At 49.0% G+C, this 15977-nt stretch overlaps 1 protein-coding gene across 1 annotated transcript in view; it reads right to left on the bottom strand.

Moving 5' to 3' along the window:
- Nucleotides 1-1343: 1343 nt before the first annotated feature.
- TPCN1 (two pore segment channel 1) overlaps nucleotides 1344-15977 on the bottom strand; it is a 53702-nt gene continuing 39068 nt past the window's right edge. Inside the window, exons 15-27 of the mRNA XM_054392544.1 lie at nucleotides 15828-15884; nucleotides 15684-15737; nucleotides 14241-14313; nucleotides 13629-13736; nucleotides 12281-12352; nucleotides 11330-11419; nucleotides 10474-10589; nucleotides 9339-9385; nucleotides 8715-8783; nucleotides 8212-8296; nucleotides 6911-7047; nucleotides 5401-5481; nucleotides 1344-3548 (exon numbers count right to left, since the gene is read on the bottom strand). Of these exons, the coding sequence (XP_054248519.1) occupies nucleotides 3426-3548; nucleotides 5401-5481; nucleotides 6911-7047; nucleotides 8212-8296; nucleotides 8715-8783; nucleotides 9339-9385; nucleotides 10474-10589; nucleotides 11330-11419; nucleotides 12281-12352; nucleotides 13629-13736; nucleotides 14241-14313; nucleotides 15684-15737; nucleotides 15828-15884 (1112 nt within the window). The 3' untranslated portion in view covers nucleotides 1344-3425. The remainder of the gene's footprint in view (nucleotides 3549-5400; nucleotides 5482-6910; nucleotides 7048-8211; nucleotides 8297-8714; nucleotides 8784-9338; nucleotides 9386-10473; nucleotides 10590-11329; nucleotides 11420-12280; nucleotides 12353-13628; nucleotides 13737-14240; nucleotides 14314-15683; nucleotides 15738-15827; nucleotides 15885-15977) is intronic.

Here is a 15977-nt window from a genome sequence, read left to right as displayed (position 1 = left end):
GAAGGGACCTCCAAAGGTCATCTAGTCCAACCCCCCTGCAGTCAGCAGGGACATCCTCCACTAGATCAGCTTGCTCAGAGCCTTGTGAAGCCTCACCTTGAATATCTTCAGGGATGGAGCCTCAACTACCTCCCTGGGCAATCTCTTCCAGGGTTCCACCACCCTCATGGTAAAGAACTTGTTCCTAACATCCAATCTGAAATTCCTCTAATTTCAAACCATTGCCCCTTATCACTGCAGGCCTTTGTAAGATTCTTGTAGCCCCCTTCAAGTACTGGCAGGCTGCTGCTAGGTGTTCATGAATAACCCCAGCTCCCTCATCCTGTCCTGGTATCAGAGCTGCTCCAGCCTCTTGATCATTTTTGTGGCCCTCCTCTGGACCTGCTCCATCTGGTCCTTGTCCTTCCTGTGTTGAGGGCTCCAGAGCTGGATGCAGTACTGCAGGTGAGGTCTTACCAGCTGCTTGGTATAAAGTGAAACCACAGCCAACAAACCAACATAGAGGTACAGGGTCAAAACAAACAAAACCCCTTTTCACCTTAAACATTGCACCATAGAAGATTTAAAAAGCGTAAGTTTGAAAGTATTATCTTAATGTTTAGGAAAAAAAACCCAAACCTGGCAGGGGGAGGGCAGAAGGAGACACCAGGCCCTGCCATGTCCAGGAAATGAATTCAGAAGAGCTCAGCAGAGCCATGCATGCAAAATATGCCCACACAAGCAGCTGGCACAGGAGAAGGAGGGCAGGCACAGCTCCTCCTCAAACACTGGAAGCTCCTCAGCTGTGTCCAAGCCCCACTGCTGGAATAACACAGGAAAGAAGAAAGGAAGCTGCAGTCCTTTACAAAGCCAAGGATGATTTTTTTTTGTTTAATTATTGTGCTTTAAAAAAAAGAATCTAGAGAACGTTTTTGTTTTATTTTTTTCTTTCCTTTTTTTTTTTTTAACAGACATGTCCATAAAATCATTTTATAAACAAAAGGCCAGCATACAAAAATCCTGCAGTGCTTCCTCCCTGGCTCCCTACAAAATGATTGTCTCAGTCGTTAGTCTGTGTGTCAGGTGGGGGGAGAGGAGGAGAAATAGAAGGGGATGCCCCGTACTCAAACTCTGTTTCCTTCCAAAGTTGTATGGAAGAAGTAAACTTCTGCCACCCTCCTTGGTTTACAAAAATAATTAATACATTGTGTACACAGGGGGTGAGCCAACACCTGAGCCTCAAGTGTTCCCATCCCTGTGACACCACAGCCCTGTTAGTGCATGTTAAGCAGGTTAGTGCCTCCCCCTTAAAGCTGCAGCTCCCTTCATACCCAGAAAACATCCCTCCCCCCACCAAAAAAAAAAAAAAAAGTCATGGAGAAATAGGGGAATGTGGAGTTTAAACACAGCCACATGATTCCCCCCCACCTTAACCTTCACAATGCTCATTTATCCTGCCCACAACTTCAAACAGAATAAGCAGCAGCTCCTCCAGCCCCAGGACTAATCTGGGTAAGTCTCCCAGGCTGTGACTCCATGCAGAGCAACTGCAAGAACAACAACTGCACTGCTCATTAATTTCTGGTGGAATTCATGGTTTGGAAAGCAGCCCTTTAAGGTCCTTCACGGTTCAGCTCAGAAGTAGTTTCATACCTGTGGAACCCAGAAAGGAAACAAAGAGTTGCCCTGAGGCACCCACAGGGAATCTGGCAAGGGTGAGAGCAGCTTTTCACCTGCTCATTCCAACCCACAGCTCCACTGCTCCCATCACACTATGCAGGGAGAGGTTTTCAGGAGCAGCTCTGTCTGGTCTGCTTTTGACAGTCTCATCCACCCAGAAAGTGCCCAGGTAGGATCACTCCTCTCCTGCTGTCCCTGTGCCACAGGGTGAGGTTACCAAGGTAAAAACAGGAATGTGGGACCAAGGGGAAGAGCACACAGATCTCCCACTGCCTGATCTCTCTGGAGAAAGGAGAAAGCCCCCCCCAGCAAGCCCTACTCTCAGTCTGAACCTGAGAAAAGATCAAACAGGAGGAGGTGAGGAAAGCCTCCCAGAAACTTCTAGCCCTCAGCACTTTCTGTGCTAACAAGGAAAAAACAGAAGACTTGGAGAGAGAGGTTCTCATCACGTTGCAGGCAATGAAACATGAGTGATGATGCAACCTGCCATGATGACAATAAATGTGGCAGAGCTGGGAAGGGATCCCTTTTCCTCTTCCTTCACACCTCTCAGCTACCAGGTCTGGCAGCTGCAGAGAAACAGATGGGTGAGAAGAATCATTGTCTTCCACTTTCCTCCTGCATCCAAAACTCAGGGCAACAGTAAAGCTCTTCAGTGGATCTTCCTGAGACCCAGCTCAGTCAGCATTTGCCAACCTAAGGAGTGTTTCTGGAAAGGTGAGCGCAAGGGAGGAGCAGCACTGCTGTGCTGGGACCTGCTCACCTGGATAGACCAAGCAGTGCCCTGGCTGAGGACTCACCAGCAGCACTCTGTGATGCCCATAAGCTCTCCTTAACCCAGAGCCAGGCAGATACGAGTCAGACTTGGAGCTGCAAACCCTTCCAAGTCATCTGTTTGAGCTAAGGACCAGGCAGAGATGATTTGCCATTTACAGAGCAGGTAGCCAAGTGGCAGAGGTCACCACTAGCCACTGTCACCCTGCAGAATGCCCCCTCTCACTGAACAGGGACTGGAACTTGGAAGGTTTGCAGAGGTGATTCCACTCCTGGTCAGTGCCACGGGCAAAACTGACCAGCAGTGATGCAGCTATTGGGTAGTTACAGCAGAGACAGAGTTGGTTGTCCCAAGCTCTTGTCCCACCTATGGCCATAACACATACTGGTCCTCAAATCTGTCTCCAGCTGCCACAGAACTGCTTGGGGACAGCTAAATTCAATCATCAGAGCTGGATCTGCTACAGGAGTGCATCTAGGTGTGTCAAAATGGAGGGGAGAGGCAGACTGCTCTTCCAAAAGTGCTGAAATTTCACACCACCTCCCCTTTCTTTGCCCAAGGAAGGTGGAGAAGAAACAAAACCTCACTCCCTGACCTTTCATCCCTAGGTTAATGGTACCCTTTAAGCAAAAGGGATCCTCAACGAAGATGCTTTGCTGCATTTCCTACTGTGAATGGTTTATACATCCCCTTCCCAAAGGTCTGGTAGTGATAGGACAAACAGCAGGCTCCAGCCTGGGAAGTGGCTCAGAGGGAGAAGGTCTCTGTTCTGTCTGAGATGGCTGCTCTGAGCATGGGCACCACGCTCCACCTGTGTGTAGCAGCCTCACAGAGAGTCCCCCAGGCCTCTGGTTTTTCACTGCCTAGGGGAAGAGAGTGAAACCCTAAAGCTGAAGAGTAGAGTGGCAGATGTCTGGACATCATCTGGATAGATAGGCTGTGAAGGAATACTCTAGGTTATTGCATAGAAGGTGGCTTGGGTTAGCTAGGCCTAAATGACAGTCTGGGAGCGCTGCCGGAGGCTCAGGGGCTTCAGAGAGCTGTTGGAAGCGGATGGAGGCTCTTGCAGTGCTGCCTGAGATTCCTCTTTCCGGGAATGCTCCTCATACCATTCCTGCAACAGATCAAGCATGCCGAGATCAGGCTGTGCCTCGCCCCTCAGCTGTGATAGACATACCAAGACCTTCCCACCCACCCACAGGCCAAGCAAGAGGTACCAGTGATGGCTCAGCTACAGCTGCCTGAACTGACAAACCATAGAACCAGAGAACTGTTGGGGATGGAAGAGATCTTTGAGATCATCAAGTCCAACCACTTGCCCAGAGTTCACAATTTCACCACTGCTGCTAAATCACCACCACAAGCACCACATCCACATGTCTTAAATACCTCCAGGGATGGGGACTCCACCACCTCCCTGGGTAGCCTTTTCCAGTGCCTGAGAACCCTTTCTGTGAAGACATTTTTTCTAATATCCAACCTGTACCTCCCCTGGCACAACTTGAGGCCCCGGGCAAGGAAACATCCCTCTCTCACGATGCTCCTCCTGAACATCTGGGATGTTCCTGTGATGTTGAGGATTTGCAGAGTTCCTCCCAACCCCAGGAACCCCTGAAGCAGAGACCAAGCTGAACAGGTAGGAACCTCTCTGCAGATTTCCACCCAGCTCCAAGATAAATAACTTGTTTATTTTTGGTAGGGGGACTGAAGCCTCATCCCCGAGGCAGCTGCCCAAGGGACAAAAGACAGGATTCAAACGGTTACAAGATGAATTCCTTCAGTGCCAATCATTCCATCAGCCCAGGACCTGAAGGAGGTGAATGCCTGGCAGGCACTACACTGACCATGGCATAAAGCTCCTGACCTGGAAGGGCACTAGCAGGAAAGCCCTGAAGAACCCAGAGGAGCAGCTGGCTTAAGTGTCTCCCATCTGGGTTAGCCTGCTGTTCGGATGGAAATCCAGGCAGCACTGCCTGGGAGAACATTTGGTTTTCTGTGTCAGACAGACACACCCAAGCTCAAACACAATCACATTCCAGTGGCTTAACAAATTAGTGCTCAGCAGCCCCAGGAATGCACCACCAGGACTGTGCTCCCAGCACACGAGGCCACCCTGGGGAGCAGAGCTGGGGCCAGCTGCGGTGCCTACAGCTGGGCACCTGCACACCCTGGAGTGGCCCTGACATGCTCTGTGGTTGAAAAAAAGTCCCTCAGTGCCAGAATGGGTAGTAGTGTGCCCAGATGACCAAGTAGTGTGCCCAGATGACCAAGAAGGCCAACAGTACTCTGGCTTGTATCAGAAACAGCATGGCCAGCAGGTCTAGGGAAGTGGTTGTCCCCCTCTACTTGGCACTGGTGAGGCTGCACCCTGATACCATGTTCAGTTTGGAGCCACTCACAAGAAGGACATTGAGGTGCCAGAACAGGTCCAAAGAAGGGCAATAAAGCTGATGAAGGGAGAACATGTCTTGTGAGGAGTAGCTGGGGGAAGTGGGGTTGTTCAACCTGGAGAAAAGAAGGCTAAGGAGAGACCTTCTTCCTCTCTACAGGAGGCTGATTTCCCAAGTAACACATGACAGGGCAAGAGGAAATGGCCTCAAGGTCTGCCAGGAGAGGTTTGGGCGAAACTCATTCCCCAGAAGGGTTGTTAAGGCCTGGAACAGGCTGCTCAGGGCAGTGGTGGAAGGGTTTCAAAGCCATGGAGATGTGGTGCTGAGGGCCATGGCTTAATTGGTGACCTGGCAGTGGTGGGTTAACAGTTGCACTCAATGATCTTTAAGGTCTCTTCCAATGAAAATGATTCTATGATTCTATAACCTAAAGCACACTTCACCCTCCCCTCAGAGCACATGCCTGCCTGGGTTCTGGAGGAAGGCGGCCTCCAGTGATTAAAGGATGGTCTGTCATTCTGGGCAATGTTCTGCTCACCACAGCCTCACTGGTATTTCCAACTCAGGCCCACATACCTGTATCTCCTCCTCGTACATCTTCATACTCAAATCACTCTTGGTCCTTGATCTGCGTCCCAGAAATACTGTTGACAGTTGCTAAAGAGTTGGGGGATGGAGGATCAAACAAACAAACAAAGAAGACATTCATCAGTCACAGAGCAGCTCACAGGAGCAGCCCCTGATGCCTTCAGGCATCCTTCATGGGGAATCCCATCACCCAGTGATGAGTTTGGGCTATCTTGGGCTCCTTCTGGTGTCATGGGGAAAAGGCATTTTGGGGTGCACATCACCTAAACAAATGCTGGCAGCTGCTGCAGGCTGCTGAGTCACACTGAGCAGAGACACAAGGACTGCTGAGGGACCTGTAGCTGGCACAGATGTCAGCCATGCTTGATTTAGTTGGACGAACATAACATCAGTGCCCGGAACAAGGCTCCAACCCAAGCTTCCAAATTAAGATCTTGTCTGAAAACAACTGCAGATCCCATTTGTCTAGACCACAGCACTTACTGAACAGGGCTGGACTTCTTAAATGGTGTAGGAGGAGAGATGAAGTCTGAGTTACTCTCTGATCACAGGAGTTACATGAACAGCATTGAGAAGCAAAAGAAACCTCAGGCTGGCATTATCATTTTGTACCCACTGCAGGGCTGAGAACAGCATCCTGTGTTGGTTTATTGCCTTGAAAGCTGCTGCTGATCACTATCACCACTGCTATTCTGAATTCTGTGTGAACAAGAGCTTGCACTACCCAGCCAACCAAAGCAAAGAAAGGTCACCTAAGAGACTGTGGCACGGGCACTTTGAAGTGATGATACACAAATATAATGGCTATTATTAACACAACCACTTAAGCTCTTCCCAGATGCATGAGACAACAGTTCTGGGACAAGAGCAATTGCCCAGCTCAGCTCATTTTTCCAATTGTCCATCCTGGTTTGGAATGGAAATGTTGAGCAGTGCCGTGGAGAAAGGAAGCCTGGTGTTTGGAGTCGATACCATTGCACTGCTGCATCATGTTCAGGACTGTCCAAACCTGAGTGTATGATGGGGAAAGATAAATATACTTTTTTGCAGTCAGCACTGGGCCAGGAGAGCTCTAAGTGAAGTCTGTAGGCAGCAGCAGTAAGCCTTTGTCAAGGCTTTTCAAAGTGCAGGAGAAATTCAGCTGTGTCAATGCTGCAGAGTCCCTCCAATAGCCCAGCTCTCAACACTACAAAGAAATTCTTTCCAGTGAGGGTGGGGAGATACTGGCACAGGTTGCCCAGGGAGGTTGTGGATGCCCCCTCCCTGGAGGTATTCAAGGCCAGGCTGGATGAGGCCTTGAGCAACCTGCTCTAGTGGAAGGTGTCCCTGCCCATGGCAGGGGGTTGGAACTGGATGATCTCTACGGTCCCTTCCAACCCAAACCATTCTGTGAATCTGTGCACAGCAAAGACACCTCACTTAAGACAGCAAAAAGGCATTGGTGGCCCCAGCACACCTCCCTGCCTCAAAGCTGAGAACTTGCAGTGTTTCCTCTTACCCCATATTTGTCCATCTGCAAAACCATCTTCTGCAGCTGAGCGGTTTCGGCGGCAGCTGAGCTCCGCTTGTAGAGCTCAATGATGCCAATCACTTCCTCCTTGGAGATCTCCTTCTCCAGCACAATGCCATTGTCTTCTGGAGAGGCAAGAAAAAGAAAGAGGGAAAAAAAAAAAAAAAGAATTCTCCAAGATGAACATTATTTCATCAGCTGCTATGCTCATCCTGGAAGGCAAAGCTTAAGAGCACACAGGGCCAAGCCAGATGTCAGGCACATTCTGTAACTACTTTTGTGACTGGAATGTGTCCTTGTCCCCCAGCAAGGCAGGAAAGAGGTTAACTGGTGAGAAGAGACCAGGCAGTTAGATACCCAGCTCAGGAGACAAAGGACAGTGAGTAGAACTGATGACTCACAGGGGTGAGGGGATGGAGACTAGTCACTGTCAGCTCCTAAAAGGTACAGACCTAAAACCAGCATGCAATCATCAGTGCAAGTACAACTGGGACATGTAGTGATAGGATGAGGGAATGGGTTGAAGCTTGAGGAGGGCAGATTTAGACTGGAGATTAGGAAGAAATTAGTTCTGGTGAGGGTGGTGAGACACTGGAACAGGTTGCCCAGAGAGGCTGTGGATACTTGCCTCCCTGGAGGTGTTCAAGGCCAGGTTGGATGAGGCCTTGAGCAACCTGGTCTGGTGGAAGGTGTCCCTCCCTGTGGCAGGGGGGTTGGAACTGAATGATTTTTAAGGTCCTTTCCAACCCAAACCATTCTATGAATCTGTGTGGAAAGTCCTGGGTAGGCAGCATCCATGGCAAAGAGATCTGGCAAACCACTTGAATCCAGCACTTTGGTGCCTGGAGACATATCCTGGTGCCAGTGAATGTGAGAGAGGAAGGGAAATGAGTTCTAAGAGAAAAATCACCTTCCCTTCTTGTAAAGGGCTCTTGCTGAGCTTCACTACATCATTGGTACAACGTCTCCTAGATTTCTCTCATGAAATGTGTGTGGACTTCCTATCTTCACATAAATTGGTTGAAGTAGTTGAAGTCTGCATGCACACACACACACAAGGTATAAACCCCCCCAACACACACTTCCTGGGGAGTGCTGGGGAAGAGCTGAGGGGCAGAGCAGAAAGGCCAGAGAGAAATATCACCCAAAAGCAAGAGAATGAGCTTAGGAAGTCAGGCTAAGATAAAAACCAACATCTCATTGCTGGCCAATCCATTCTCTCCTTCAGACAAAAGACCCCCAAAGAGAGAAGACACAGGGTTGTAGGTCAAGCAGTTGTCAGTTCTGACCTTCAGAATCTTGGTTCTTCCGAGTGTAGTTCATGCGGAAGACGAAAGCATCCAGAATAAAAGCCACAATGATTGTCATCACCACCTGGGGGAGGACATCAACGCAGGAGCTCAGGAGGCTGCTGCTGCTGCTGGGCCATTCCTTCAGCCCAATTCAACAGGACTTGAACATTACATCTGTGCTTCAACTCCATCCTGCCCTGCTCCTTCATGGCAGAGGGGGATGCCCATGTCACCCATCTACCTGCCACCAGTCAGCCACAACAGGGACAGAAGAAAACTCTTGGGCTGCCCTAGTCTGTACCTCAGGCCCAGATTTGTGCAGATTTTGGCTTTGGCAGTGCTCATGAATTCAACTTTCTGCAACTGAGGTGGATTCACACCTCTTTGTGGAAGGTGATTATGCAGAAGAGCTAAGCTGTCCTCACTTAGGGATGGAAGCTGCCTCTGGAACACCTCCCCTCCTCATCCCCACTCTCTGATGAACAAACCATGAAACCTACCATGGTCACAATATAGAAGATCATGAAGTAAAGACGGCTCCAGTGAGTGGTTTGGGATGTTACTCCTTCCTAAAGAGGAGAGGCAGAAGTCAGCAGTGCACAAAAGAAGGGAGGTTCTGCTGCTGACTGCTTGCCCACAGACACAAAGCAACATGAACACTCTCTGTCTCTCACTCATGGCTCCACAGTCAGCCCCAGGGACTGCCTGCCTGGTGCTAGATGCCCCAGCTGGTCCTTGCAGCTGATCTGCCTCTCAAGCTAAACAGGGAGGCTTCCATCTGCAAACACACAGAACATGCAAAGCTGGTGTCTGTGAGAGCCATCACTGCTATGGGAACACAGCCTGGACAGCAGGGTGACCAAGTGGGACATGGAGTGACTTCACTCATCCAGACTGTGAAACCTGGCCTAAAAAGTGGTCAAGGTTCAGAAGAAACCATGCCCAGCAACATGCCAGAGGCCAAGTGCCACCAAACCATCAGGACCAAAAGATGTATGGCAAAAAGTAACAATGCTGGACCCATCTCCAGTCCCCAGGGGAAGAAGGTAGTGGCATGGAAGACCCAGCCCAACCAGTAAAGAGTCTGTACTGCCTATACACAGAAGGAAGGGAGGTTTACTCACCATGATGATGTACCAGTCATTGACAACTGTCAGCTCAAACAGGGTGACTGTACACGAGTGGGAGAAAAACCAGAGACAATTGCTTTAGCCATCTTGACCTACTTTAGAGTGACTCTTGGACAAAGCACTTGACTCATGACACCAACATTTCAATACAGCTGGCAAATCTGGAGACAGAATGCAGACTGCCTCAGACCAAGGGCTTAGACCCACAGAACCAGGGCCATGGTTTAATCTATGTTCCTTAAAAGATTAACAGACCTGGCTCTTTCCATGAGAGCATGGAGGCCTCTGACATCTCCAGGAGGTAAGTGACTCTGCTCACTCAGTAAGAAAAAATCATGGAGAGTAATCAACACCTTCAAATTGTTGTTCATTCAGTGGGTTTAAAGAAATGTATTAGCATCTCTGCTGGTTCTTTGGAAGGGAAGTGACTTAAAGCCCTCCTTAAACTTATCTAGAAGCTTGGTCTGATCTCCAGTCAGAAGATTCACAGATTGCATTGGGTTGGAAGGGCATCTTGTCCAACCCCCCTGCAGCCAGCAGGGACACCTCCAACTAGATCAGGCTGCCCAGGGCCACAAGTCTGATCTGGAATGCCTACAGGATCGGGGCCTCCACCACATCCCTGGGCAACCTGTTCCAGTATTTCACCACTCTCACTGTGAAGAACTTCCTCCTGATGTCCAACCCAAATCTACCCTGCACTGGCTTCAAACCATTGCTCCTCATCGTATCACTACAAGCCCTTCTAAACAGTCCCTCCCCAGCCTTCCTCTAGGTCCCCTTCAGCCTCAACACAATCTAACTTCTCAGCCCAAACCTATCTTATATTCCACTATGGAAAACTGTTTGGGTCATTCCCATAAAACATTTGGATACTTTCTTCTAAAAGGAACAACATGAAACTGTGCTGTTTGACAGCAGAGATCTGCTGGCTTCAGGCTGGCTTTTAAGAGACACCTGCTCACCCTGCAAAGCAGTCAGGGCACAATTACTCAGCTGGAGCTCTCCAGGCAGAAAGAGCAGGATGCTGAGCATTTGAGGTGTATTACTATGACCCCACAGGAGAGTCCCAGGCTTATAGGAGCATTACAGTCCTACCACCCCACCACAGGGACAAAACTGCCCTTACCAAAGCTGTTCAAGATGTTGTCAAAGTTGTTGAGATAGTAATAACCTTCCTCCACGACTGTCTTGTTGCCAACTGTGTGATTCACCCAGCGGTAGGAATCTGCGACTGTGCTCGTGCTGGGTGGAGAAAGCAGGACAAAGAATGAGAACTGGAAAAGCAAGGAAAACTCTCAAGGGTTTTAATTACCAAAACACTTAGAAGGTGGTGAGCAGGGTGACATTTTCTACCTCTTGGCTAACACTTGACTTTTTCTCTGACAGAACACCTCTCTCCTTCACAGCTCAGCACAAGCCCAGGGAGAACATGGGAGTCTTTCTAATCATTCAGCAAATATTATACCAGAGAAACTGAGTGTTTGACTCCTTGGCTCCACACCCTTAAAGCTTGGCATTTCCAAATGCTCTGCCATCATTTAAGATGAAAAGAGGCAGCTTTTTTCCCAAGACCAGGTGAATTTATCTTGGTACCAAGTGAGACCAGAATACAGAAGACCTCTGGGCAAGCAGCTCTGGGCTCACTGAGATGAAAATCCCAACTTCACTCTAGAGCTTCCAGCTGTGGTACCATGAAGAAGACCTCCCAGTGCAGCTACCTAAGTCAAGCTCCAATGCTCACTAAACCCAAACAACCCTGCCACAGAAATCTCTCCCTTCCCAAATGCAGGAGACATTTCAGCCAATTTTACCAGGAGAAGGGAAGTGTCTCCTAGATTTCCACAGCATGTTGCCTGAGCTACAAAATCCCATCCAGACCCACTCTCTGGCCCCTTTTTCATGGGGACACAGAGCTGCCAAAGCTCATTGCTACTGGCTGTGCACCAAAACCACTGCAGGGGGGGTGGATTTGTGGTACTCACTTGCAGCAGTTGGGGTAGACCACACCAGCAAAGAACTCCATGCCAACAATGGCAAAGCAATAGTAGAAGATCAGCAGGGTTAAACCCAGGCTAGAGGCAAAAACAGAGAGAGTACTGTGCTAGTGAAGAGTTGCTAAGGCAGGGAAAGACAAAGCTGGTTGCTCTGGAAGGTATTTCCAAAGGATAGGAAGCAGCACTGAGAACCCCAGACCACCCTCCCTGCCACTGTGGCCCTGCAGTTCTGTGCCCACTCTCATTCAAAAAGTCCTTGGACAAGGAGCTGGCCACTCACTGAAGAGAGAAACTAAAAAAGCAGCCTGGATTCCCTCCCAGTCTGTCTTTTTCTGGTAAACAAATGTCTCTCCCCAGTTTCTTTAAGAGAGAGTAACACACACTGTTTCTGCCCTCTGCATGTCCTTGGGTGCAGGGACTGTGCCAAGAATGGGGCTCTAGCTAACAGGCTCTGTTCAGGCCTCCCTCAAGGGAATAAGATTTGACTCAAACACCAAGCTCCCTCTGCCCCACCATTTCACAACAGTGCTCTTGAGTGGCTGTACTAAGCACTGGGAAACACCTGGGGCTGTACTAGGGACAAGGAAATATCTGGGGTTGAGTATAGTCCTGGCAGTGTTTCTACCAAATGAGTCTCCCCTCTCAGCAAAAGCTGGGATGAAGGAGAAAAAAACAAACAAACAAAACCACACAAGCATCAACTTTTAGTTATCCTCCTAACACCAAAGCAAGAGGAGGTCCAGGGTGCTGGAGTGTTGCTTATGATACATTGCTCTGAGAAACTGGAAGGTAAGCACCTCACTGCAGAATCAAAATCAACCTACTGACAGATCAGAGAGTAAACACCTTTAGCAGGTTGGACAGGTCCCTGTCCTGACCCCACTACTAAAACCTTCACTCTCTTCTCCCCACCATCACCCAAAGAGAAGTTGTCAGTACCTGGCCATCCGGGGGAACAGCTCAAACATGGTGTCCAGGACATTTCTGTAGCGTTTCTTCAATTTGAACAGCCTGAAAGGAGAAGGCAGGAGTTACCTACACACTGCCACTTTGCTGGGGCTGGTGGAAATAAGAGTATCTCTTTCTGTTCTCTGTACCTCCCAGGTGGAAGCAGAGCATCACAGCTCTCTGTACTTCCCCGGCTCAACGCAGTAAGGTTTCCTGCCACCAAACTCACAGGATCTGCTCTTGCCCAAGAGGTCTCAGCTCACTTAACTATGTTCTCCTGTTCCATCTGAATGGTTGTGACACATTCAATTGTTTAAAGGATTGAGGGATCTCTAGGCAAGGTCTCTCTTTTCAGCAGGATGCATAAACAGCTCTTTAAAAAGCCATAACAAAATCATAGGAACTCAAACTAGTTCTGTGTAGAGAGTCAGAATTCATTCCTCCTTCCCTCAGAAACAAGCTTCTCTGTGTTTCCCTCATGACCCAATAAAAATTGATGAAAGAAAACGACATTGTGCCCACTAATGTAAGATTTGGCAACTCCACCAGCCTTTACAGAGAAACACAGCTGCCAAACATAGGCTTTGGCAGGGGAGCAACAGAGAAAAACATTATTTCCCCCACCCCCCCCACCCCCCTTGAGTGTCATAAAGCGTTCTTTAAATCCTCACTGAAGAGCTAAATTACATTAACTTGTTTGTACCAAAACAACATTTTGCCTCATCTGCCTTCCCCCTGTGGCTCTCGAGGTGTTCTGTCAGGGTGGCTGTGTCTCTGGAACAGCCTGGAAATGAGAGGGTTAATCAGACCCTTCTCCCTGAGCTGCAGAGAGGTTACAGGCTGCAGTCTTGCTTATAGCGTGAGCTGCACTTAGAACAGGGTTGGGCTTCACCCTAGAAAGCAGCATCCTTTGAAAACTGTAATTTCTGGTAATTCAATGGAAATTATTAAACTGGCTCAGACTGTCTCACCCTGACAGGAGAGCTTTTCTCTGAACAGCATCAGACAATTTAGAGGAGGTGTAAGAACCCCACGAAGGCAGACACAGGATAATCTGCCCCTGGTAAATCCCTTGATCTCTATTAGAGATCAGCTTAAGCTCCAAAGCACAGGGGTTTCATCTCCCAGCCCAAGTTTTTGTTATCGTTCATTTTGATAACTCTGCCTAATCTCATTACCCCACGCAATTCCTGTTTGCCATGGTCATGTACCCACAGAGCAATCCTTGCCCTCTCCTGCTAAGGAGCTCAGTTCCCAAGTGGATTGATGGAAAACAAGCCTGGCTGTTTTCTTCCCCACCTGCTCCCTGTACCACACCCCACAAGCCTTCCCATCTCACCTCAGCAGCTGAAGCGGTCGCAAGACCACGATGAAGTAGAATGGCTCCATGTTAAATGCCAGTGCCATGAGTCCCAGAAATGCAAACAGGGTGACTGAGAAGTCAAAGCTGGAAAGGAAAGAATAAAAGAAAATTAAATGAGAGCCATGTTTACAAAGGCCTGTAGAGACAGGAGGAGGGGCAATGGCTTCAAACTAGAGAAGAGATTTAGACTGGATGCTAGGAACAGAGTTCTGCACCATGAGGGTGGTGGAACACTGGAACAGGTTGCCCAGGGAGGTAGCTGAGGCCCCATCCCTGGGGATATTCAAGGTGAGGCTCAACAGGGCTCTGGGCAACCTGATCTAGTTGAGGATGCCCTTGCTGACTGCAGAGGGGGTTGGACCAGATGACCTTTGGAGGTCCCTTCCAACCCAGACCATTCTAGGACTTCTCACTAGTGTTTCAAGAGATGAGGTAACTTAGTGCTGCTCCAGCCTGACAAGGCCAAGGGCAGAAGAATTGTAACAGCCTGCTGATGGCCTTGTCTACAGGCCTAAGATCTCAGAAGCTGGTCTTTCTAACCTAACAATTCTCACCACCTCTCCCTCAAAACCATCAGTGCACACTTACAGATTCCAGCCTGAGGACAGGTACTCGACAGGCCCCAGTCCAGTCGACTTCAGGAGCAGCTCCACACCATAGACTGTGAAACAAGGTGACAGCCACGGTCAGAAATCAGCAGCACCACCAGGAGGGCTCAGGCAGAGGCTTGCCTTCAAAGAGGTGTGGTGCTTCAAGTACAGGACGTCTGAACACGGGTTTAACAGACCCTCACCCATCCCTCTTTATCTCAATTAGATGCCACAGAGACATTTTCCCTCCAAATTATCCACTACTCATGGTGATTTCTCTCCAGAGCAGTCTACAGAGCACTTGCTTGGCTCATATGCTATAAATGTTGAGCACAAACTCCTGTAGGAAAGGCCAGAAAGCAGTGTGGGAGTTCAATCCTGTCTGCTTATTTCCTTCCATCTCAGGGGAACATAGCCACATCCCATAGCCTAGCCTTGACCTGCAGGGACAGATCCTCTCAAAGCAGATCTTTCTACTTTCACCTTCTGTCCTGGCAGCACCTTTGTGGGCCTGTAGGTTAAAGAACACCATAACAACATGATGATGCCTTGCCTGTCATCCCCAAATCTCTCTTTCCAGGTTCCAAGGAGGGTGGGGTGGAAGAGAAGGGAAGGGAAGAGATGGATGACAACATCCTTGTGAAAAGAAGCCTTGCAGAGTGCCTCTGCCTTCAGACTTTCCTAACAAGGCTAAGGGCCAGGGAAGAGCAGTCAAATAAGCTAGTCAAGAAGGCTCTCCTAGAGTCCCCAGAGAACCTCCTGCTGCAGTTTACATACTGTTTTGATGCAGTGGAGCTGTACTTTGTTTCAAAGACCCTGACAGGAGAATGGAAGTGAATTCTCATCATTGCAGAGTTCCATGGCAGTGAAATGAAGCAGCACGTGAAGATGGTTGATAAAGAGGATGACACTCAATTAGAAAACCAGCTCATCAACTATAGTCCTTTCAGCACGGCCCTGCCCTCTGTGCTCCACACCAAGACTGCCTTGCTTTGTGTGGCAGACAGCCAGCTCAGAGCTGCAATCAGATCAGGGCTGTTCATGTCTCCTGGAACAGTGCAGCACACAGCAATAGGAACCACTCCACACAGAGCCACCACAGGTCCAGAGGAGCTTGTTGCCCTGCATGCTGTGCCTATCAAACGAGGCTGTTCTGCTCTCAGGGCTGAAGGCAGCTTTAGAGTCACACAGCAGCTCTCACAAGTGTTGCACCACAGTTAAGAGGCAGCCTGGACTGCAGTGGCACAGGCAGCAGTGTTCACATGGATCTGTGGGAATGCTCACAGGCCCTGCCAGGCACAGCAGGGATGCACAGATGGAGTCTGTACACCTGTGGCTAAGTTTTAACTTCAAACTAAATAATCTTCCAGGAACAGAGCTGTCTGTTCCCTTCCCAAGTCTTTATGAAATGACACAGCTCTACTGGGAGGCAGCAGCTTACTTGTGAGGAAGACTATGTAGCTCCATGGGACGTTTCTGGAGAAGAAATTCCCTCCTGCAAAACACAAGAAGACCTTTTTTCTAGCCTTTCCTTTTTTCAATCCCCCAGCATCACAGCCAAGAAACAAGCTGTGAGGTTTCCTACCTTGCAGCATGAAGGTTTCAACAAGGATCCAAATTCCATTCACAGCCACCACAGTATCTGGAAAACAAAGTAAAAACCCATAGCAAAACTACTCCTGGACCAGGGGACATCCATTTCCCAGGCTATTAAAAAGAGCACAACAAAGGACAA

The sequence above is a fragment of the Indicator indicator genome, chromosome 26 (genome assembly GCF_027791375.1).
Source record: "Indicator indicator isolate 239-I01 chromosome 26, UM_Iind_1.1, whole genome shotgun sequence".
Taxonomy (NCBI): Eukaryota; Metazoa; Chordata; class Aves; order Piciformes; family Indicatoridae; genus Indicator; species Indicator indicator.
Note: the sequence above shows the minus strand (reverse complement) of the source record. Positions and strands in the feature narration are given on the sequence as shown.